Below are 24,555 nucleotides of genomic sequence, written 5' to 3'. Positions count from 1 at the left end.
TACTAAAGTTTTGTTGCTTTTGCATTCTACACTGATTTTATTAGGTAATTATTTCCTGATAACTGTGTTTATATTACCAAGGAGTTGCATATTGCATACTTTAGCACCCCAAGGAGACTTCAGACCTAGATTCCAGTGAACATCATTTTCTGAATTCAAACTTCCAAAGATTAAAACTCAATATACACATGTACATGGAAATGTATTCCTCACCTCATTAATGTGAAAGAGAATGTAATACGCAACAAGAGGAAACAAGGCATCCAGCTTCTGACCACCTGCTCTCTGGTTTATTTTCAAGAAAATACACTGAATCTGTTCCCAATGAATACATTCCAAAATAACACAACACGGTTTACCAGCTGTTAAGACTGTTCTCTTGAGGCTCACAAATGAAGATTAGGAAAAACTTTGATAATATCTTTTGTATGAATGGTACAACGTCGGTAGTAATGAAATAATTGTTTTCCAGGCAGCTGTTCAAAATCGTCAAACCAAATTTAAATTAACCAATTTGTGTTCCAACTGCAATGAAGCATGAAGATACCAACCTTCTGCACAAAGTTATTTCAGTTTGTCATAAAACTTCCAGAATAAAATAAACATCATTATTTATTGGCTCACTCCACCTTCGATGTACAATGTGAATGGTAAATACTGGCTTATCTAATAGAAAATCAGTGAAAAAAATAATAAATCACTGGGTGAGCTCTACCATTCAGTCTAGAGCCAATACATAATATTTACACTTGGCTGATCACATCTTAAGGATCACAAGACTTGGAAATGGAACCAAAGCCAGAAGTATGTCAACCATCTATCATTGTAATTGGGGGAGAAAAAAAAAACAGCTTCTCCTACTGAGGATTCTTGTTATTCTCTCAGGAGCACTTCAATTTCTAGTTAAATATTGGGTCTTTTCTCATAGCAGAAAAGACATGCATTACAAAATATTCATTAAAGATCCTCGACCTAACTTGTTTTTTGCATCTCATTTCTGATAAAGCCTAGTACTTTTCTCTTTCAGAGTAAGTTACTTGAAAAGAACAAACTTTGTGTGAAATTGAAATCCTTGACACATACACTGTACATATTAGATTTTTGTTTGTTCAATAAATGCAAGAAATCATGTTACACTAATATAGTGCAGTTCCACAGTATGTTCAAAAGTCTCTTTTCATTTAGAGCAATGTGATACCCTCAGGAATGCACTTACAGATAGCAGATTGTAAATGCAATATTGTTTCATTTGGATTGTCATCGTAAATTTGTACTGGAAATTCTATACAACTTATTCCTTCAGTTGTTATGTGAAAATTGAACAAGGAATGCTTTTTAGCCAGTCTTGAAATTCAGTTCATAAACTAAACACGTTAAGGAATGAATACAATTCTATAATCATTTTCACTTAGGTTTGGCTTTCTGACTTTCACATTTCAATATAAAAACACAGTTAAAGTTTCTGAGAGTATTTCTCCCCTTCTCTTGGTCTGTAAGACATTTCTCAAAATCAGTCTTGAGGTTTGTCTTTTTCACTTGTGTTCGTGCTGTCACAAGGTTAAGGCTTCTGTCATCCTATTCATATCAACAGGACAAAGGTGAAGTCCCTTCTCCTGAAGCCATTACATGTCCATGTCTCCATCATAGGCTAAAGTCAGGGGCTTCTGTTGGGGAGCTGGACGAGTCTGGTGTTTTGGTTTTTTACTGCAAAGGAAAACGAAGGACATCAATGAACAACATTTCACAACAGTTAATTGCACTAGCAAACAGAAAACAGAAATCCACTTAGGTAAGTAATTCACAGCTATGCTCACGATTCACCTCAAAAAATGTACTTCGTATATTATGAGTGAAAGAGCAAAATGGTGTTTTTTATTCCAGCAAAAGAATTATTCCATACCAAGTTCAACAAATATCCAAATAACTGTAAACATACTTCATCAATTTAAATTGTCCTAGAGGATGAAATCAGATTTTAACTTTGGTGCTCTCAGCCTTAAGGTGTGCATGAAGCTTCCAAAAGCAACTTGCCACCAGGGTTATCCCCAGGGAAACAGCAAGCTCCATGTTTTCAGGACTATAAAGACTGAGTCAGCAGTGTTCAGTACTATTTTCAATACTAAGGGATGTAGAGAGGCATCTGTGCTCTTTGAAACCTTACCTAGGAGTGTATGACAACAATGGATGCCTGTCTCTGTAACAAGATCGAGATGACTAACTTCTTGATGCCTCACCCTGATTCACCAAGCAACAGGAGGGTTATGAGGCACTGGACTGCTATAATTTAATTCTGTGCTGCCCAATTTTGTCAAATGGAAAGAGTTCAAAGCCATTACCATTCTTTACCATTATAGATAAACATAATGTATTTCCATCTAGTACAGGGGTTCTGAGAGAGAATTTGGTTTAGGACATTAACTGTTGCAACTGCTTATGTTAATGCTGGTATAATTTTCCAATAACCCAGATCTATGTGGAATACTCTTTGTTTTGAGGGATGTAAAGGGCAACAGATGAATGTGTTATTATCAGAGTTAAGCAAGGCTGTCGCAGGCAGAATTGGATTACCAGGCTTATCAAAAGCTGATTGGTACAGTCCAACAGTTGAATATGTATAGCAGGAACTATAGGGTAAACCTTGTCCTTCAGCATTTAACAATTAAATTGATTTCATATTCTAAGGAGCAAGTGATCTGACAGATGACAATAAGTAATCTAAAATTAATTAATGGACTTATCTACTGTACTTATATCATTAGCTATATAGTGCACTTCCAAAAAATATGTAAGTGCAGAAACAAAGTACCTTGTTGCTATTTTGTTAAATGTTTCTGCAGTCACTATATCCATCAACCACTACAGTAGCAATTTATCCCCAGAAATTAAAATAAACCTAATTAGGACACTTATTTTCTGGTCATTTGTTGCTACAAGCAAAGTATTAAAACTTATGTAACTGCTAATATAAATGAAAGTGGTTTTGGTCTTCTATGCTTACCAGATGAGATATGACAGGACAGCAATGAAGATAATGAGGACACCTACGGCGGCAGATATTCCATAAACCCAGATCTTTGGCTTACCATCTGTTAAAGGTAATGAGAAAAGAAGGAATAAATGATTTCCATTGATTTAACACTTTAAGCGCATGGTAGTTTTTGCAATGGTCTACCTAGAATGCAAACTCATTGAGATGCTCTGTCCTTGAAAGACTATTGTGAGGTGAAAGATAGTTTGAAATTCACATAAGTCTATGGAATTTCTCTAAATAAGCATCAGGTCCAGTGAGCATGTCTGATGGGACAGCTGCAAATGAAACTTACAGCTCAATAGAATCAAAAAGTTGGAAAAATTCTAGCCAGTAGGTTGAATAAAGTACGGTATTTTTTTTCATCCCCTTGCAACAGTGGTTTTGAGATTGGTGTTCTGTTATGTCTGTTGAAGAAAATAGTTCTTTATTTTCCCAGAAGAATATCCCATGAACTTTGAAAAGGAAAATGGGTGGTGCGGTGAATTGGAACAGGGTCATTTTACCACTGAGAGCCTACATTTGAAAGTAACAATAAAGATGTAATAAAGAAGTTAAATCCAATCTATTCCATGGTTGGGACTAATACATAAACAAGTTCATTGCAGTGAAAATTCCACACAGGGAGAAAGAAAGAATTAAGTTTATCACTGCCATAATTAATGGTGCAGTCTGAGCTTTTGGGAAATTACAAAGAGTCTATTATTTCACCATTCTCCCTCCCCAAAAAATAGCAATTGTGATTGAACCATTTGAATATTCTGACAAAAAACATGAATTTTCACATACATCTATCAACTTCCAGCACCCATTCCAATGTCAAAAACCATTCTGGTAAAAACATAACTTACATCAAAGCTGGATAAATAATCCAACATTCTCAAACCATCACTGCAGTAGGGTCACTTTCATTAGAAGGCATTCTGAAATTTTAAACACTTTCTCGCTATAACCAGGTGTATAGAATAACCATGATATTGCCAACATTGGACATACTGAAAGGAAGTATTTACACAAAGCAAGTCTCCTTGCTGGTGGATTTCATTTTATACAGAACATAGAACACTACAGCACAGTACAGGCCCTTTGGTCCACGATGTTGTGCCGACATTTTAACCTAATCTTAGATCAACCCAACCATTCACACCTACAAAACCTTCCATTTTTCTATCATCCATCTGCCTATCTAGGAGTTTCTTAAACAAACCTAATGTACTGCTTCTACTGTCACCCCTAACAGGGCATTCCACCCACCCACCACTCTCTTAATAAAGAACATATCATCTCACCATGCTTTCCAATCACATTTAAAGCTCTGCCACCCTGGTATTAGCCACTTCCGCCCTGGGAAAAAAGAGTCTCTGGCTGGTCAACTCTAGTTAAGCGCTTATCATCTTATACACATCAATCAAGTCAACTCTCATCCTCCTTTGTATCTGAATCCCTAGCTTACTCAACCTATCTTTATTTAACATGCTCTCTATTGGTATATGAGAATACAGATCCTAAATATATTGAAAGTGGTGCCACTGGTAGATAGGGTCATAAAGAGAGCTTTTGGCACTTCGTCTTCATGAATCAAAGTATTGAGTACTGGAGCCGGGATGTCATGTTGAAGTTCTATAAGACATGATTGAGGCCTAATTTGGAATAATGTGTGTGCAGTTAGCTACCTACAGGAAAGATATCAGTAATATTGAAAGAGTGCAGAGAAAATTTACAAAGATGTTGCTGGGACTTGAGGACCTGAGTTATAGGGAAAGGTTGAATAGGTTGAGATTTTATTCTCTGCAGCATAGGAGAATGAGGGGAGATTTGATAATTATATAATATTTTGAGGGGTACAGATAGGGAAATTGCAAGTAGGCTCTTTCCGCTGAAGTTGGGTGAGAACTGGAGGTCATGGGCTAAGAGTGAAAGGAGAAAGGCTTAAGGAGAATATGAGGGGGAACCTCTTCACTCAGACAGTGGTGCAAGTCTGGAAGAAGCTACCAGAGGAAGTGGTGGATATGGGTTCAATTTCAACATTTAAGAGAAATCTGGGTAAGTACATGGATGTGAGGGGTATGGAGGGCTCTGGTCCAGCTGCAGGTCAATGGGATTAAGCACAATAATAGGTCAGCATGGACTCAAGGAGCTAAAGACCCTGCTTCTGCACTGTAGTACTCTATGACTCCATGACTAGAACAGCACCTTGTTAAATCTCCTTTGTACCAAACTGAAGCTTCCACATCCTACCTATAAAGAGGCAACAACACAATAGTCCAAGAGTGGTCCAATCAGGATTTTATAGAGCTGCAACGTTACTTCATAGCTGTAGAACTCAGACCTCCCACTAATGAAGGCCAACGCACCATATGCCTTCTTAATAATCCTATCAGCTTGTGCAGCACCTCTGAGAGACTTAAGGACGTGAACTGCAAGATCTCTCTGTTTTTCCACACTGCCAAGAAACCTGCCATTGATTCTATATCCTGCATTCAAAATGAATCATTTCACACTTTTCCAGGCCATTTCTCCATTTGCCATTTCTGAGCCCAGCTCGTCATACTGCCAATCTCCCATTGCAACCCATAACAACCCTGCACACATCTACAACTCCACAAACCTTCATGTCATGTGGACACTTACTAATCCACCCATCCAAGTCATATATAAAAATCACAAAGAGCAGCAGTCCCGGAACGGATCCCTGCAGAGTATCACTGGTCACAGAGCTCCAAGCAGATTATTCTCCATTTACTACCACACTCTGCCTTCTATGAGGAACCCAGTTCTCTATCTACACAGCCAGGTTTCCTTGGATCCCATGCCTCCTGACTTTCTGGCTGAGCTACCATGGGGAACTTTATCAAATGCCTTACTAAGATCTATATACATCACATCCAGCTTCATTAATATGCTTTGTCACATGCTCAAATCAGACCAATGAGGCATGACCTGACCATCATCAAGGTATTCTGACTTATCCCTAATCAGACTATGTTTCTCCAAATACTTGAAAATTCTGTCTCTAGGAATCTTCTCTAATTATCTGCCCACCACTGAAATATGACTCACTAGTCTATAATTCCCAGGTTTATTCTTACTCCCTTTCTTGAACAAAGGAATAACAATGGCCACCCTCCAGTCATCTAGTCCTACCCCTGTGGCCAGAGAGAGGACACAAAGATCATCACCAAAGGCATAGCAATCTTTTCCCTCACCTCTCGAAGTAACGTGGTATATCCCATTTGGATCATTTTAATTGAGTGAGAGTAAAATGAAATTAAAACAACAAGTCTTATTGATCAGCTTATTAGCTGCTTGGGCAGCAGCTGCCAATAAAGAAAGGTAAACTCAAGCAGAGCAGCCATTTTGAAGGGATTTTGACTTGAAAAGTGGCTTCAAAGAAGACCAAATACAATTCCATTCCACTCTTAAAAGACATGCTGATCTTTTGGCTCTATCAAGTGTCTCAGAGATAGTTGGAATCACTCTACATTTCCAGCTTGTTTTAAAATGAAGTAAAAGCAGTTGGAAAATTTAAATAGAAGTGTACATCCACTTTCAAATGTTTTCCTAGAAGGAGAAGCAAAGAGAAGATATCAGCTGCATTGCTTAAAAGGGAGAAAAAGGATTTAATCTTTTCAACATCTGGAAAATGGGAGTCAGAGAATAAAAGTTCTAACAAGTTCTTCAAAACATTCAGTAAACTACTTGAGCCAAAATTGAATTGCTGGAGTTTTGGATGATTTCCAAAGCTAAATAGGGCTATTGACAAAACACAACAGTATATGCAAATGAACAGAAATGGATGAAAGGAAGTTAGCTATATCATTTTGTGCTCAGCATGTCTTTTGATTGGAGATAAGGAGCTCTATAAAAGACTATACACAAGAGTCAAGACACAAAGAATAGATGAGAAGAAATCTAATGTAAACAGAATGATCTGATGTAATGGCTGGAAGCTTTAATGATTTTGACTATCACATCACTATTCAGCTCTGTGAAACCTGTAAGTAATTTCTACAAAGTATAAATTAAGTTGAATATAAAGACATGAATGGGAAGTTCAAGAGGTGAAGTAGAGCAGGGTAACAATCAAAGTCAGTAAACTGTGTAAGTGGGTAGACTCCATTGTCATGGTCAGTGTGGATTAGGATATACTTACATGTAAATTACTTAAGCATCCACTATCAAAATTTAACCCTGGAATAAATTACACCAATATTGGTAGAAGCCATAATCTTCAGCAAACATGAAAAAGGATCTGTCGGCATATATGATGAATAAACTATTCTTGGCTCTCCAGCCAGGTAAAGGTATTGATTATAACCAATGATTTGAAGACAAACTCTGCCATCTTCTTCAGGGATGATGCCTGGACATATCTAGTCCATCCCTCCTGAATGGTTGGTCCTCACCCAATCATGTTTCCGCCTTCCCACCTTGTTTACAATTGAAATCCAGTTCTTACTTAGAGCAAGACCTTTGTCCTTGTTAAATTTCTTTCTCTCTAGCTTTATTTTGATGGGTTCCTTTACCAGGCAGTTCCAAAAACAATCGGCGCAACACAATAGTTTTGTGTCGTCAAAGTCAATCCTATGGCCGATGTGAATGCATTGTTCTACTACCGCCAATATTTCTGGGTAACCACCTCCTGTGGTCTTTGATGCGGATTTCCACCAGGCTTCCCATCTTGCCATTATACGCTGTTCTGCATTCACAGGAAAACCCAACAGTAGCCTTGGACATGGCGTCTATCGGAAACCCACTCGCACGGATTTATACATCAACAATAACAGCCACTCTCTTGCCTCCCAATGTAGAGTGGTTCTTTCTACTTTGATTAACTGTGCAAAAACTATTTCGGACCTGGAGAGACTCCGTGAGGAAATACGATTGTGCATGAAATTCCTACAGAATGGCTACAAGATGAAGAAAATGAATCGGGCCTTTAAAAGGGCTACAGGGAAACTAGGAAACCTAATGACAAGGAGGAACCTGTCACTACTGCTTGTCTTCCCTATATTTCCCAAGCTTCTTGAAGGATCATAGGGATTCTGAAGAAATACCAGATTAATACCACCCACAAACCCACAAGGAAGCTCAAGTCACAGCTGATGTGCATCAAAGTTGTCCTGGGACTGAAATTGGCTGGCGTGAATGCAGTGCAGTGTATGTCAGCAAGACAGGATGCACAGTGGAAACCTGCATCAAGGAACACAGGAAGTATCTGTTTGGGTTGCCACGAGAAATTGGCGATAGCGAAACATTGCATTCACAATGGCCATAGGATTGACTTTAATGGTGCAAAACTACTGTGTCGTGCCAATGGCTTTTGGAACCACCTGGTAAAGGAAGCTTTTGATATAGAACTAGAGTAACAGAATTTTGACAAAGATGAAGGTCTCACTCTAAGTAAGAGTTGGAATTCAATTGTAAACAAGAAGAGTTTATTTGTTCAGCAACCATATTACAAGAAACAGGTACTGAAATTCAAAGCTTGATTTATCGAACATTTATCAAACCATTTGGATGAAGCATATTGACAGGGAGGATAAATTGATGAGCAAACAGGGAATTAGTGTCACAACCGCACATTCTGCCATGAGGTCTACGCTTCCATGCAAGCATATCGCAGAACAGGCTCGGCAATCGTGCACAAGAGTATGCATGTTCCAGCTAATTAACGCTTCATTGCGGTGGTATTGAACTCCCATGCTCTCATTCCAGTCTTGTCAATACTTGACCAAAAGCACAGCAATGTTTATGCTCCTGCTTACCTTCATCTGTGTCCAGGAAATAAGACTACCATTTTGATTGACATGACAAAGGAGCGGTAATCATACAGTATTTAGTCATTGCTTCCGTCTGCAGTGTTGGCATTAACTTTCAGTTTCGGAGTTTTAGTTAAGGCCTTGTTGGCTCGACATTTATTGTTTTTTTTTCTTTCCCTTCAAATTCTGCAACAGTTCCCATTAAAGTCAGTGAACTGTTGACCCGTTTCAGTGTCCCTTTCTCTGTCTGTGCACTTGGGCCATTACTGCACAACCTGTCAGGAAGCCTAGACCATGAAAACAGACCCAGCAGAAATAGAGTCATTGGCCAGACAGGAGAGGTTAGAGAATCTGTGCTGAGAGAAGTGACTGAAGCAATGTGACAGATAATCGTAGCCCAGCCCCAGCTGGAAGACTAGGTGTCTGCCCTTGCATCAACAGTTCAGCAGGTAACTCCAGACAATCAGAACCATACGGCAGCATTCTCTGCTCTCACAGCCGCAGTCCAGGAGTGTACAGCCGACAGCCAGCATTAGGTAACAGCCGTTAGCAGTCTTGCAGATACAGTTCAGCTGCTTTTGTTCATGTCAGTCCCATACCGGCATCTACCAGATCCTCCTTTTCTGCTGTTCCATCACCCTCGGCCACCAACGATCCAGAGCCAGAAATTAGTGTTCTCATTTCTGGCAGATACTCCAGTGACCCTGATCTCTTCAGGAATTCCATTACTCGGTGTGAGCTCACTTTCTCAGTGCAGCCTGGTCAGTTCAGTAATGATGCGTGTACACTGGAGTATATTATATACTTCTTAGACGGACCCTCATTCAGCCTGTTGAACAATCTACGGGAGCAAGGTTTCCCCGCAGCCCAGCTCGTTCAGTGTTTTGCGGCTGAATTAAGGGGTTTTTGATTTCCAGTACAGGATCAGGAGGCTGCCCACGCATCAGTGCAGAGGGACAGCAATACACTATGCAGTAAAGTTCTGCACACTTGCGGTGGGAACAGGGTGGAATGATAGATCCCTCATCACTGCTTTACAGCTTGGACTGAGTGCAGGAGTACAGCATGGGCTTGCTGTCCATGATGAGCAGAACAGCCCAGTTGACTTGATTAATTTGGCCATTCAAGTTGACAACTGGGCATCTGAGTGGCACAAGGAAAAAATGTCTCAAGCTTCATGCCTTTTGGATCACTGTCTATTATCACCCCAGTACCCAGTCCATGGAGGATCCTTTTTAGGTGGGGAGCATGCAACTGTCTCAGGAGGAACGAGATTGGTGCCAGAGAATAGGTTCCTGATGCTACATTGACAATCCAGGACATTTCCGGACTTCATGTCCCAAGCACCCAGTAAAAGAGGATACCCGTCAGCAGGAAAGGGATTTTTGATGGATTAGTTCTCCCTAGAATCAGGTTCCTCTAATTCTTTGATGCTCTCCACTTCTTTGTTGTGGGAGTCACAGATTTCTGAATTTCAGGTGTTAATCGACTCAGGAGCAGGTGGGATCTCATGGATATCTCTCTGACTCAAAAATGGAGAATTCTGCCTCAGAAATTGAGAGAAAATATCAATGTCCATGCCCTGGATGGTTGACCTCTGGGCACCTTTCCACAGAACTCCTCCAACTTGGGCTTGAATGCGACCATAAGGAACAATTTAACTTCAATATGATTGATTCACCTGAAACACTGCTGGTTCTTGGCATTTCCTGGTTATCTTGACACAAACCATAGACTGGTTGGTCTCTAAAGGCACTTCAAGTCTGGGAAATGTCATACCTGTCTGGGTCCAGTTCAAGCTCTGGTCCTCGTATTCCCTCCTGTCTCAACTGCTAATGTTGACCTGTCCAGAATTCTGGCCGAAATTGCTGATCTTCTTGAGGTCTTCAGTAAAAAAAAAGCCACCTTCCTCCTCCACATTGGCCATATGATTGCGCCAATGGTATGGTACCTGGTACTGGTCCTCCCTGGAGCCAGCTCTTTTCCCTCTCTCATCCAAAAATGATGGCTATGGAAGTGCACATCAAGAAGGCATCAACCTTGGGGTTTATCCATTCATCAACCTCACCAGCAGGGGCAGGCTTCTCTTTTGTTAGCAAGAAGGATGGTAAGCTCCAACCCTGCATAACAACCCATAAACAACATCAGAGCGAAGATTTGCTACCCTGTTTCCCTGTTTATCTCTGCATTCTCCTGGGAGCAATAATATTTTCCAAGATAGGTCTGCACAATGCTCATAATTTTGTTCATACCTGAAAAGGGGATGAATGGAAGATGGTATTTAACACTTCCTCTGGTCACTATGGGTATCTCATTATACCCTTTGGTATGACCACTGCCCTTGCTGCTTTTCAGGCCCTGGCCAATGATGTCCTCCAGGACATATGGAATCCGTTTGTTTTCATGTACTTAGACAACATACAGATCTATTTCTGCTCTTGCCAGGAACACGTCAAAATTGTCTGGAAGGTCCTCAAATGGCTTCTCAGGAATAACCTTTACACCAAGCCAGAGAAGTGTGAGTTCGCTAAAGATCAAAAACTTCAGTTCTGTCGAGGTTTCCATTAATGCACTCACCAAGAATATCTCCTTTGGACAAGGGAAGCAGGCTAAGAACTGTTGGTACTAAAGCCATGCTTCACCACTGCCCCAATGGTGCATCAGAGCTGTACTCTACCAGTGCTCTTCTGCAGATAATTGGCTGCACCCCTGCCGGTACCTTTCTTTCTCGTTACTTGATTCCTAACTACAATTTCAGGAATGGGGAACTTCTGGCTGTCAAGGAAGTGCTGAAGGCATGGCAACACTGGTTGGATAGGGCAGGACACCCCTTTCTGGTATGGACAGATCACAAAAACCTCTCCTACATCTATGACACCAAAAGACTCAACTCTCTTCAAGTCCTTCTAGGCTGTGTCCCAGCAGCAAATATACCAAGGCCGATGCTCTCTCTCAGGACAACACCAATCTAGAACCCATCCTTCCCTACCCATGCATTGCTGATCTGCTAACTTGGGTATAGAGGCAGAGGTGACAGCTGCCCAGCAATCAAATCCAGGCCCAGCTGTGGGGACCTCCTAAATGGCTGTTTATCCCTGCCACAGTGCATTCCAGGGTGATAGAATGGGGACACTCCTCCTATCTGGATCTGCCATCTAGGAGTTCAATGGACCCTCAGATGATTTTGCTAGCCAGTTATATTACAGGACATCCTTGATTTCATCACTGCCTGTTCTTGTGTCCAGAACAAAACATCATACCTGCGCTCTATGGATGTGCTATGTCCGCTGCTTGTGCCTCACCACTCCTGGTCCTACCTCAGTAGATTTCTTCACTGGATTGCTCCCATTTAATGGAACCACTACTATTCTGGTCATTCTCCAAGGCTGCCCATTTCATTGCTCTCCCTAAGGTCGTGTCGGCTTGTGATGTTGCCACCCTCATGGTTCAACACATGTTCAGGCTACACGGCTTCCCTCTAGACATAGTGCCTGACAAAAGAGCACAGTTCACATCCCGTTTTTTGAAGGCCTGTTCCTTTGTGGGAGCCATGGGAAGTCTCTTGCTTGGTTTCCACCCCCAATCTATTGGCCAGACCGAGAGAGTGAATCAGGAGCTGGAGACATCCCTGCATTGCCTTGCCTGTTCCAACCCTCGCCTCCTGGTGCTCTCAATTGGTTTGGGCAGAGATCACCAGTAATAACTTCCAGTCATCCTCCATAGTTCTGTCCCTACGAATGCCAGAAGGGACTCCAGCCCCTGCTCTTCCCTGACCAGGAGACTGACGTGGGAGTTCCTGTTGATGAACATTTGGTCCAACGCTACTAGTGCAAGTGGAGACGGGCCAGGTCTTCTCTGCTGCACACTCAGAAACAACATGCTTCACCGACAGTAGGGGCCTCTCAAACCTCTCAAACGCACATTCCAGCTAATTAGTGTTTCATTTTGGTGGTATTTAACTCCTTCACTCTCATTCCAGTCTTGTGAAGACTTGACCAAAAGTAAGCTCCTTGCTTACCTCCTTCCTTACCCAGGAATACTAGCACTGTGAATGATGTTGTAGAAGAGCAGTATTTGTTTAGTCATTGCTTCCAGCTGCACTGTTAGCATTGACTTTCAGTTTGAGAGTTTTAGATACCAGCTCTGTTGGCCTGGCGTTTTTTTTTCTTTTTCTTCAAGTTCTGCAACAGTTCCCATTAAGTCAGTGAACTGATTCAGTGTTCTCTCTCTCCGCACTTGGGCCATACCTGCACAGCCTGTCAAGTAGATCCAGATGTATGGTGTAGATGACTGAGCCCACAAGACGATGGCAGATAATAACAAAAGGTTCTTCTCAGGTTATGGCAGGTTTCCACTCCTTTGAACAGTTCGCAGCCCATTGACCAATTTTCCACTCAGCAGAAGGTGCCTGCATCCCCACAGCAGATGGCAAATCCTTTTCACTATTCTCCCAAAATACTTGTTCATGTGTAGAAGCCATGCATAGCTTGGTAAACTGGGGATGATCTGTAAATTCACCATTATGAAAAATGTGTGCTAGCTCTTTAAAATGATATACTCACCAGAGATAAGCAAAGTCGACCTAAAAGCTTCAAAGGACAGGAAAGAATTAAGGCTTCTAGAACAAACTCAAGACCCAAATTCTTCCAATCATCACATCATAAAAATCATCAGCAAACCTCAGAGAATTAATAGGAAAAAGAAAATGCCAAATACTGGTGGTCAAAGTATGTTGACAAGAAATTTCCTGAAATAACTCTGCTTTACTACTGCAGAGAAAAAAAAAGTCATTTTGGAGATAGATGCCTTTACTAAAGGATGAGCAGTAGCAACAGTACAAGATGACAAACTGATAGAGCCAATAGGATTTGCTGTTGAAGCACTCATGTCATCAAAGGTATGTGTAGAATATCCAAAAAATGAGAACAACTAACAGTGTTGTATGGTTGTGATGACCCAGGCCTATGGAAGAAATTTTATAGCTCAAAGTGCTAATTCATTCCCTCACCCAAATGTAGGACAAAAAGCTATGAAGTGAGCCAGTAACCTGGACAAGCTACTCTTAAGATATCACAGTTTTTATATGGGGTGAATAACAAATAAGGAAAAGAAATGCAGTTGGCAAGTGCACATTAATGTCTGTCAAAGCAGAAGCATGAGATAAGAGATCGATATCTGTAAGTAAACCAGCTCGTAAGTGCAACATTTAAATTGAGTAAGATCAAAGAGACCAACCATAGTAAGGGGTTATAGATGCTTTTTCAGCAAGTGATTCCAGGGTGGCCTAAAACGATGAAAAGAAATACCAGGCGTTCTACAGGCTGGATTTTGATACACAAATAGATACAAAGGAAATTCAGAAGATCGTTAAAGCCAAAGTCACGCTGGAAGGTGAATTGAAAGCTGAGAGATAAATCATCTAGGGACTGGACTGATGATTGATGAGAGGATGGCATGAATAAGAATTCTACAGTATATCAGAAAAGCACAACAAAATGGAGGTAATGGTTTCATTTTGCCACCTCAGACATGGCAATCTTTGTGAGCTCACTTGTTCACACACAACCTCAGTTTCTCATTAATCTGAAATGTGAAAGCCAGTTACACGTGCAGAATAATTCCAGAAAAACTGGCATATGAAAATTAAACTTAATCCACTGCAGAATTGGGAAAGAGTTTTCAATGCAACAAAGACTCACTATTTTAATCTCTTCCCATAGTATCCAAGGGAACAAATATCCAACCATCAGAAGCAACCTTATAACATCAGACAGGAGCAACTAAAAAGATCCAGACCCAATCCAGCTGAGCTGGTGAATGGCAGGAAGTAGAAATAAACTTGACTAAGTTAAATTTAACTTTCCCAGTACAAAAAAAAATAAGGTGATGTCTGGATAATGCACTAGTTAAAAGAAGCAACACTACGGCCACATCTTTACCTATGCTGTGGAGTGGATAAACAGAGCATGAACAGAAACTAGTTATAATTACCTGGTTATCAATAAAGTAGAAACCACTGAGCCATATACCATTGAAAGCAAGATCCTCATAGAGGGATCCGAAGTGGAAAGAGTGAGCAGTATCTCTGAGGAACTAACCTGGTCTCAACAAATCAATGCAGCTATAAAATAGGCAAGACAGCAGCTATGTTTTATTAGAAGTTTGAGGAGATTTGGTTTGTTACCTAAAACTCTCAAAAATTTCTACAGATGTACAATGGAGAGTATTCTAACTGGCTGCATCATTGTCTGGTATGAGGCTGATGGGGAGAGGGTTCTACTGCACAGCTTCATCAGAAGTTACAGAAAGGGGACATTGCTTTGTGGATCCAGAACTGGCTTGCCCACAGAAGGCAAAGAGTGGTTGTAGACAGATCATATTCTGCATGGTGGTTGGTCACCAGTGGGGTGCCTCAGGGATCTGTTCTGGGACCCCTACTCTTTATGATTTTTATAAATGACCTGGATGAGTAAGTGGAGGGATGGGTTAGTAAATTTGCTGATGACACAAAGGTTGGAGGTGTTGTGGATAGCATGGAGGGCTGTCAGAGGTTACAGCAGGACATTGATAGGATGCAAAACTCAGCTGAGAAGTGACAGATGGAGTTCAACTCAAGTGTGATGTGGTTCATTTTGGTAGGTCAAATATGATGACAGAATACAGTATTAATGTTAATATTCTTGGCAGTATGGAAGATCAGAAGGATCTTGAGGTCCGAGTCCATAGGACACTCAAAGCTGCTGCACAGGTTGACTCTGTGGTTAAGAAAGTATACGGTGCATTGGCCTTCATCAATCGTGGGATTGAGTTTACGAGCCGAGAGGTAATGTTGCAGCAATATATGACCTTAGTCAGACTCCATCTGGAGTACTGTGCTCAGTTCTGGTCGCCTCTTTATAGGAAAGATGTGGAAATCATAGAAAGGATGCAAAGGAGATCTACAAGGATGTTGCCTGGATTGGGGAGCATGCCTTATGAGAATAGGTTGAGTGAACTCGGCCTTTTTCCTTGGAGCGATGGAGAATGGAGTTGACCTGATAGAGGTATATAAGATTATGAGAGCCATTGATCATGTGGATAGTCAGAGGCTTTTTCCCAGGGCTGAAATAGCTAGCATGTGAGGGCGCAATTTTAAAGTGCTTGGAAGTAGATACAGAGGAGATGTCAGGGGTACATTTTTTACACAGAGGGTGGTGAGTGCGTGGAATGGGCTGCCGTCGACGGTGGTGGAGGCAGATATGATAGGGTCTTTTAAGAGACTCCTGGACAGGTACGTGGAGCTCAGAAAAATAGAGGGCTATGGGTAACCCTAGGTAATTTCTAAGGTAAGGACATATTTGGCACAGCTTTGTGGGCAGAAGGGCCTGTATTGTGCTGTAGGTTTCCTATGTTTTTATGTATTTTTAAATTAACTATTTTATATGTATATATTTATTGTAATTAGATAGATAGATAGATAGATAGATACTTTATTCATCCCCCATGGGGAAATTCAACTTTTTTTCCAATGTCCCATACACTTGTTGTAGCAAAACTAATTACATACAATACTTAACTCAGTAAAAAATATGATATGCATCTAAATCACTATCTCAAAAAGCATTAATAATAGCTTTTAAAAAGTTCTTAAGTCCTGGCGGTAGAATTGTAAAGCCTAATGGCATTGGGGAGTATTGACCTCTTCATCCTGTCTGAGGAGCATTGCATCGATATTTACTTTTCTATATTTATTATGAATGGCATTGTATTGTTAAGTTAACAAATTAACTAAGTTAACACATTTCACGACATATGCCAGAGGTATTAAACCTGATTGTGATAGACCAATAAAATAAATGAAACTGACTCCAATTCTAGTCTACAGTAGAAATGCTGAAGCATGAGTTACAGTATGAACAGTAATACCTACAGGTAATAGCACCAGCATCATCACACTCAAATCCATTTAAATGGTTCTCAGCACGGACATACTACCCAAGTAATATTGTAGAAGTTTCTTTTAAGTATATGATGAATAATAATCTTGAACTTGAAACTGTGTGTATTTCATTTCAGAGGCTATTTCAACCATGTGGAGTAGGTGAAGAGTTATATCTAAGCAAGACCAGGTAATGGTTGGAAATTTCCTCAGCTGTAGGATCCCAGATTAAATTTGGAGCATTTCAGTCATTTTGTAGTTGTCATTGCTTATTGTTATGGTCATCCTTAATAATAGAATTTTGTTCCACAGCAGCTTTCGCATTTGTTCTTGGTTTGCTGGATTGCTACCCCAGCTGCTGAATCATTCTGAATTTGCTCAATACCATTTCTGGTTCATGCAATTTAGGAGCCATAAGGAAATGCTTTATTATTGCGAGCATGCACAGTGTATATATTGTTATAGATGCAAATTAGTTCATTATTATTATATCACTCTGTTTTTAGTGCATTGTATTCTATGTAGAAAATATATTGTATCTCTCAGAAAACTAATAGACTGAAAATAAACATAATTTAAGGCAAAGCAATGAGTTTTTTAATGTAATTAAGAATTAAACTTGGGAACAACTGGCTTTAATATTGTTGTGGAGGAACCAACTCTCAGATAAAATGTTAAACTGAGACCCATCTACAAACAAAATGTGCCAGGGCACTTCTATGCAGATGAGCAAGTTACTTCCAGTGACTTGGTTAATATTTGGTCTTCACTCAACATTACTGAATCAAACTAAAATGCCAATATCATGTTTGCAAACATATATCCTGCAGATGCTGGCTACATGACTTCCCAGCACATACAAAATGCTGAAGGAATTCATAGTCAGGTAGCATCTATGGAGGAGAATAAACGGTTAGCATTTTAAGCTAAAAAATGTTTCGAAGTCACCTTTTATTTACCTTCATAGATGCTGCCTGATTCCTGAGTTCCTCCAGCATTTTGTATCCGTTCTCAATATCATAAACTCGAAAGATTCTTCAGATGCTGGAAATCCAAATCAATGTACACAAAATGCTGGACGAACTCAGCAGGTTAGGCGGCTTCAATGGAAATTAATAAGCTGTCAATGTTGCAAGTCGAGAGTCCTGAAGAAGGGTTTCAGCCCGAAACATCGACCATTCATTTATTTCCATAGACACCTCCTGACCTGTTGAATTCATCCAGCATTTTGTGTCTGTTGTCAATAACATGTTGCGTTTGGAGAGTTTGCTATCTGCAAGTTGTCTGCATTTAAAAAACAACAATGGTTTCATTTCATAAGCTCGACATTGGCTGTCGAGTGGTTTGTGTTGTTCTGAAAAGAATGCTAAAGACGCAACATAAATTCATCTTCATTACCAGGAGAGCTACTTCTGATAGACTTGTGTGTGCCTTCATTTGGATTCTTGGTTGATTGAATAAGTAATAACTTGTCAACTTCAAATTGTGAATATGTAATAGTGAGTTTCAAATGGATATTAGAGTTCTGATACCCTGGATGTCAATTTATTCCATGTGATAAAAATAACTAAGTACTGTAAATACCAACCAGAAGAATGAAAGGAACAAATACATAGTGATTAAAAATGAGCTTTGTCATTATTTAAGCAAACAATGGAATATAAATGTTTTTATTTTGACAGGATTCCTTTCCCATATGGCCCTTTTGTATCTTTGGATCAATCCTCCAGCTTCATGAAGAGGTAAAGTAAGTGTTCAACACAGAATGAAGTGCACAGTAGAGTGATGAGGTATAATGGCACAACTTTCATCAACATGGTCGTGTCCTACCATTTGATTTCCACTAAACACCACTGATGTGCTCATTTTAGGTCATAAACACACCAGATCCTGCAGATGCAGGAAATCCAAAGCAACATCCACAAAATGCTGGAACACCAATGGAAATAAATTTAAAATTTATGTTTCTGGCCGTGACCCTTCATTGGCAGTGGAAAGGAAGAGAGAAGATGCCAGAATAGGAAAATGGGGGGTGGGGGGGGGGAGGGAAGAAGGACAATCTGGAAGGTGATAGCTGAGGTCATGTGGGTGGGGGAGGAAGGAGGATGAAGTAAGAAGCTGGGAGGTGATCAGTAGAAGATGCAAAGGGAAGGAGAAGAAGGAATCTGATAGGAGAGGAGGGTGGATCATGGGAGAAATGGAAGGAGGAGGGGCACCAGGGGGAGATGATAGGTGAGTGAGGAGAAAAGGTAAAAAGCCAGATTGGAGAAGTTAAGAAGCCATCCAAAATGGACATATCAGAATATCATACTTACTGGAAAATGCCACATTTTCATATTAGTGACTCTTTATTTCAAGTTTTTAATGAATACAATTCAGTCTATATTGAGAAGGGAAAATACCTCTATCTCACTTCAACAACACAATTTAGACAAATAAATTCTTCATCAGGGAAAATGGCAGAGTTTGTCATCAAATTGTTGGTTAAAATTGAGGCGTGTACCTGGCTAAAAGCCCAAGAAGATTTATTCATCATATACGCTGCCTAAGCATGAGGTCCTTTTTCAATGCAATTTTGCTTTGTCAGACAACCTCATGCCTTAGGGTATCAATTAAGTTAAATTTACTAACATTCTGTGTGGATGTTCTGATTGAAATTGTCAGTTCCTTGGTTAGGGACTGCAGGAACTTAAATCTAGGAACAATAAAGGAATTTGATATTCTGTATTTACAAGTCTGAGATGTGGAGAGAAAATGTGCTGTGTTGTCATCATTATCATCATCATCCTTCAGGATGAAAGTGACTACAAGTTCGGAAGGTGTTAATGGAGACGTCAAGACAATATAATTTCTCAACTTTACAGCTATAAACAGACTTCTATCCCACATTCTGGATTAGATTTAAATGTCTGTGTGCACATTTAATTATCACCTTTCAGTGAAAAGCCTTTCCCTATCACAAAAGATTGAATGAACTGCCCATACACATCACCTGATGCAGTGATGTTTATACTGACTGATCGGGTCACCAATGGCCACAATCCTCTCCTTCCAAAACTGTCAGGAATTCTATCATATTGACAACTGCGACATACACGATTATTACAGAAAACAAAAAAAAAATCCTTTAGAATAATAAAGGTCTTTGTTATTCTGTATGGCTTTATCAGTGTTAAAATGACATTGTTGTAGCACCCAGTGAAGGGAAAGTGGAGTAATATGAAAGCCTTTATCACTTATATATGCATAAACACTTATCAATAATGATGTCACTTCCTTTGCTACTACACCAGTGGCCACTGAGTATATGTAGACACATACATATATATCTTAAATATCTAATCAGCCAATCATGTGGCATCAGCTCAATACTGAATGCAGAGATGGCCAAGAGGCTGAGTTGCTGTTCAGACCAAAAATCAGAATGGGGAAGGAGTGTGATCTAGCAAACTTTGACTGTGGAATGATTGTTGGTGCCAGATGGGGTGGTTTCAGTATCTCAGAGACTACTGATCCCCTGGGAGCTTCACGCACAATAGTTTTTTAGAGTTTACAGAGAATGGTCTAAGAACAAAAACAAAAAAAAAAAAATCTGGTGAGTGGCAGTTCTGTGGGCAAAAAAATCTTGTAAATGAGAGAGGTCAGAGGAGAATGGCCAGGGTGGTTCAAGCTGACAGGAAAGCAACAGTAATTCAAATCACCATGTGTTACAACAGTGGTTTGCGTAAGAGCATCTTTGAATGTACAACACATTGAACTTTGAAATGGATGGGCTACAGCAGCAGAAGACCACACCGGGTTCCACCTCTACACCAAATAAAGTGGCCACTGCGTGTATATTTTAACTTTTAAAGGATCATACATATTTATGTATTCTTTAGTAGACACAACATCTTATTGTGATTTTATTAAGTTTTAAGAAAGTGCTTAAATTAATCATTTGAAGCCAAGGCCAGATTAAAGAGGATGGTGTAGATCATCCTTACCAATGGATATTAATGATAACTAGAGTAATGTTTATGCTGCTGTCACTTCAGGAATAACCATTCATTTTAGTAACAATAATGCCACATATACTTGCACAATAAATGTAATTGTACAAACATTTATCACCATTAGGTGCTAAAGATCTCTCTTTCATGGAAGTTTGGAATCCTGGATTAAACTGCTCCAACAGGAGACCTGCTGCAATAATGGTATATGCTAACAGATTGAGCTGACTATAATAGCTGCACCCTTCCCGGTATAACATTGTCAAGGCATTGGCAATTAGGGTGCACACTATTTTCGTAGAAAAGTATTAACCAAAGAAAAAGAACACAGACAAAAATTAAAAACATTGGCATCAGAAACAAAGGGTGGATGGTCACATGAACACTTTATGTTTAATAAATTCTATTAATAGGATTTTTGGCCTATTTATTCATTTTGCTGTAAATAAACAGGAAAAGGTCATAAGAGCATTTGGATAATATATGATTGAGCATATTCTGTGCAAGATTGTTCTCCAAAAATCTTCACTGGAAGATTCTGAGTACGCCAGCAATCCTGTTCCTACTTCAATTCTCTCGTCTTTCCTTTAAACAAACACCGAATTGATCTTTAAATATTGACTGGTCAATTTCAGATCTCACAACCTCTTGCTTAGCTTGTTAATAGAATTATTACCTGGATCAAAAGGATCAATGGACCATCCTTTAAAAAAAGCCTGAAATTTTGAATTGCTCAGTTTGTTCTTTCCCACGTTGATTTTAACATCAGCTTTCTTCTCCTCAGGCAAGGGGATTTTAGCACAGTAATCAAGAAATCCATAAGGAGTCATTACTTCCACGAAACCTTTTTCACAGCCACACACACCTCCCTGAGGATTGATTACAACACATCAATTATTAAACAACAGTAAAGATAGGCTTCTGCTCATTTTGGAGTAACCATACCTTCTTGTATAAAGCAAAAAAATATTAACAAGGTAGAAGTAGTTTCATTCCATCAGACCTCATTCATCTGTAATACAGACATTGCTGAGCATCAAAACAGACCTCATACATCTCCTCCAAAATTCAGATATTATGTTTAGAACTTGAGTTATGCTGTCATTTAATTCATCAAAGAGAGCAAAACAAATTGGAAATTTTGTGCTAAACAGAATTTTCAGGCAATTTAGAGTAAGCTACTTTGAGCAGAGGATAAAATGAAAAATTTATTTCCCCAAGGTGAGATTAATTGAAGTTTTGCATGGCAATGAAATGATTAATTCAATTTATGCAACTCCTTTTTCATTTTACTCGCAAGGAAGAAGGAAAAAAGTACTCTTGAATGCTACTTGACGACTAACAAACCATTCTTGAAATTTGCAAAATTCCTGTAGAGATATAGTTGACATATATATATAAAACAAAAATATTGCACAGATGTTCAAGGTTCAAAGTGAATTTATTATCCAACTACATACATCTCACCATGGCCTGGATCATGGGAGTGGGGTCTTTGATAATGAATGCTGCCTTCTTTGGGCAGCAATCCTTGCAAATGTGTGCAGTGATGGGGAGGGCTCTGCCTGCGATGGACTTAGCTGTGTCCGTCACTTTTTGTAGACCTATCTATTTCTGGGCTTTGTTATTTTCACACCAGGCTCTGATGCAACCACAGAGCATCAGACTCTGTGATTAGGGTTAGGGTTAGAATTCCAGAATCTGCAGATGCTGGAAATCCGAGCAACACACACAAAATGCTGGAGGAACTCAGCAGGTCAGGCAGCATTTGTGGAAAAGAGTACAGTTGATGTTTAGAGCTGAGACACTTCATCAGGACTGGAGAAAAAAAGATGAGAAGTCAAAGTAAGAAAGTGTGGTGGGGGAGGGGAGGAAGAAAGACAAACAGTAGGAGATAGGTGAAACTGAAAGGGGGGGAGGGTTCAGTAAAGAGCTGGGAAGTAGATTAGTGAAAGAGATAAAGGGCTAGAGAAGGGGGAATCTGATAGGAGAGGGTAGAAAACCACAGAAGAAAAGGAAGTGGGAGGAGTACCAGGGAGAGGTGATGGGCAGGTAAGGCGATGAGGTAAGAAAGGAAAACAGGTATGGGGAATGGTGAAGGGTCGGGGGGGAGGGTCAATTACATCAGGTTGGAGGCTACCCAGACGGAATAGGAGGTGTTGCTCCTCCAACCTGAGTGTAGCCTCATCGTGACAGTAGAGGAGGCCCTGGACTGTCATGTCAGGATGGGATTGGAAAGTAGAATTGAAGTGGGTGGCCACTGGGAGATCCTGCATTTTCTGGCAGATGGAGTTTAGGTGCTCGGCAAAGCAGTCTCCAATCTACGTCGGGTCCCACCAATGTACAGGAGACCACACTTGGAGCACCAAACTCAGTAAATGAGCCCAACACACTCACAGGAGAAGTGTCACCTCACCTGGAAAGACTGGTTGGGGGCCCTGATTGGTAGTGAAGGAGGAGGTGTAGGGGCAGGTGTAGCACTTGTTCTGCTTGCAAGGATAAGTGCCAGGAGGGAGATCAGTGGGGAGGGATGAATGGACAAAGGAGTTGTGTAGGGAGTGATCCCTGCAGAAAGCAGAAAGTGGAGGGAGGGAAACGTGTTTGGTGGTGGGATCCCATTGGAAATAATGGAGGTTCTGGAGAATTATGTTCTGGACGTGGAGGCTGGTGAGGTGGTAGGTGAGGTCAAATGGAACCCTATCCCTGATAGGGTGGTGGGAGGATGAGGTGAGAGCAGATGTGCGTGAAATGGAAGAGATGTTGTTGAGGGCAATGATGGTGGTTGTTTGAAGAAGGAGGTAATCTCCTTTGGTCTTAAATGAAATGCCTCATCCTGAGAGAGAATGCAGTGGAGGGATTAAGAGAAAGGGATGGCATGTTTACAAGTAACAGGGTGGGAAGAGGTGAAGACCAAGTAGCTGTGAGAATCAGTGGGTTTACAATAGACACAAGTAGATAAGCTATCTTCAGAGATGGATACAAGAGATATCGAGAAAGGGGAGGGGGTGTCAGAAATGGACCAGGTAAATTTGAGGGCAGGGTGGAAGTTGGAGGCAAAGTTGATGAAATCGACGAGCTCTGCATGGGTGCAGGAAACAGCACCAATGTAGTCATTGATGTAGCACAGGAAAAGTTTGAGAGTGATACCAGTGTAGGTTTGGAACATAGACTGTTCCATGTAGCCAAAAACAAAAGGCAGTCATAGCTGGGACCCATGTGAGTATCCATGGCTACACCTTTTGTTTGAAGGAAGTGGGAGGAGCTGAAGGAGAAATTATTAAGAGTAGACAGGGGAAAGTGGTGGTGGAGGGGAACTGGTTGGGTCTGATATCCAGAAAGAAATGAAAAGCTTTGAGGCCTTCCTGGAAGGGATTGAGATGTATAGTGACTGGACATCCACGGTGAAAATAAGATGATCAGGGCCAGGGAACCTGAAATCATTGAAAAGATCAAGAGTGTGCAAAGTATCACGGACTTAGGTAGGAAGGGACTGAATCAAGGGGGATGAATTGAGTCGAGGTATGCAGATATAAGTTCAGTGGGGCAGAAACAAGCTGAAACAATGGATCTACCTGGACAAGCAGGTTTGTGAATCTTATGAAGGTGTGGGGTGAGGGAACTATGAGGTTGGTGGCAGTGGATGGGAGACCCTCAAAGTTAATAAGGTAGGAGATAGTGTGGGAGACAATGCTCTGATGCTCCTTAGTGTGGTCCTGTTCAAGGTGTAAGTAAGAGGAGGTGGCTGACTGTTGTCACCGGGCCTCAGCAAGGTAGAAGTCAGTCCAGCCCTGCATGTCTTTCACCAATCAAATTCGCAGCTCTTGACTTCACCCCTTCCTCACCTCCCAGTTTCAC

General features: G+C 40.5%; 1 protein-coding gene across 2 annotated transcripts in view; it reads right to left on the bottom strand.

Annotated features, from left to right (window-relative positions):
• Window positions 1-274: 274 nt before the first annotated feature.
• The window catches only part of thsd7ba (thrombospondin, type I, domain containing 7Ba), a 976,604-nt gene continuing 952,323 nt past the window's right edge, over window positions 275-24,555 (bottom strand). Inside the window, exons 26-28 of one of the 2 annotated variants that reach the window (XM_073025771.1) lie at window positions 21,377-21,569; window positions 2,999-3,086; window positions 275-1,704 (exon numbers count right to left, since the gene is read on the bottom strand). In XM_073025771.1, coding sequence (XP_072881872.1) covers window positions 1,623-1,704; window positions 2,999-3,086; window positions 21,377-21,569 — 363 coding nt within the window. In that variant the 3' untranslated portion in view covers window positions 275-1,622. The remainder of the gene's footprint in view (window positions 1,705-2,998; window positions 3,087-21,376; window positions 21,570-24,555) is intronic. The other variant, XM_073025781.1, reaches the window with a different exon arrangement.

This window comes from Hemitrygon akajei, chromosome 2 (assembly GCF_048418815.1).
Source record: "Hemitrygon akajei chromosome 2, sHemAka1.3, whole genome shotgun sequence".
In the NCBI taxonomy this organism is placed as follows: Eukaryota; Metazoa; Chordata; class Chondrichthyes; order Myliobatiformes; family Dasyatidae; genus Hemitrygon; species Hemitrygon akajei.
This window is presented reverse-complemented; position numbering and strand designations above follow the sequence as displayed.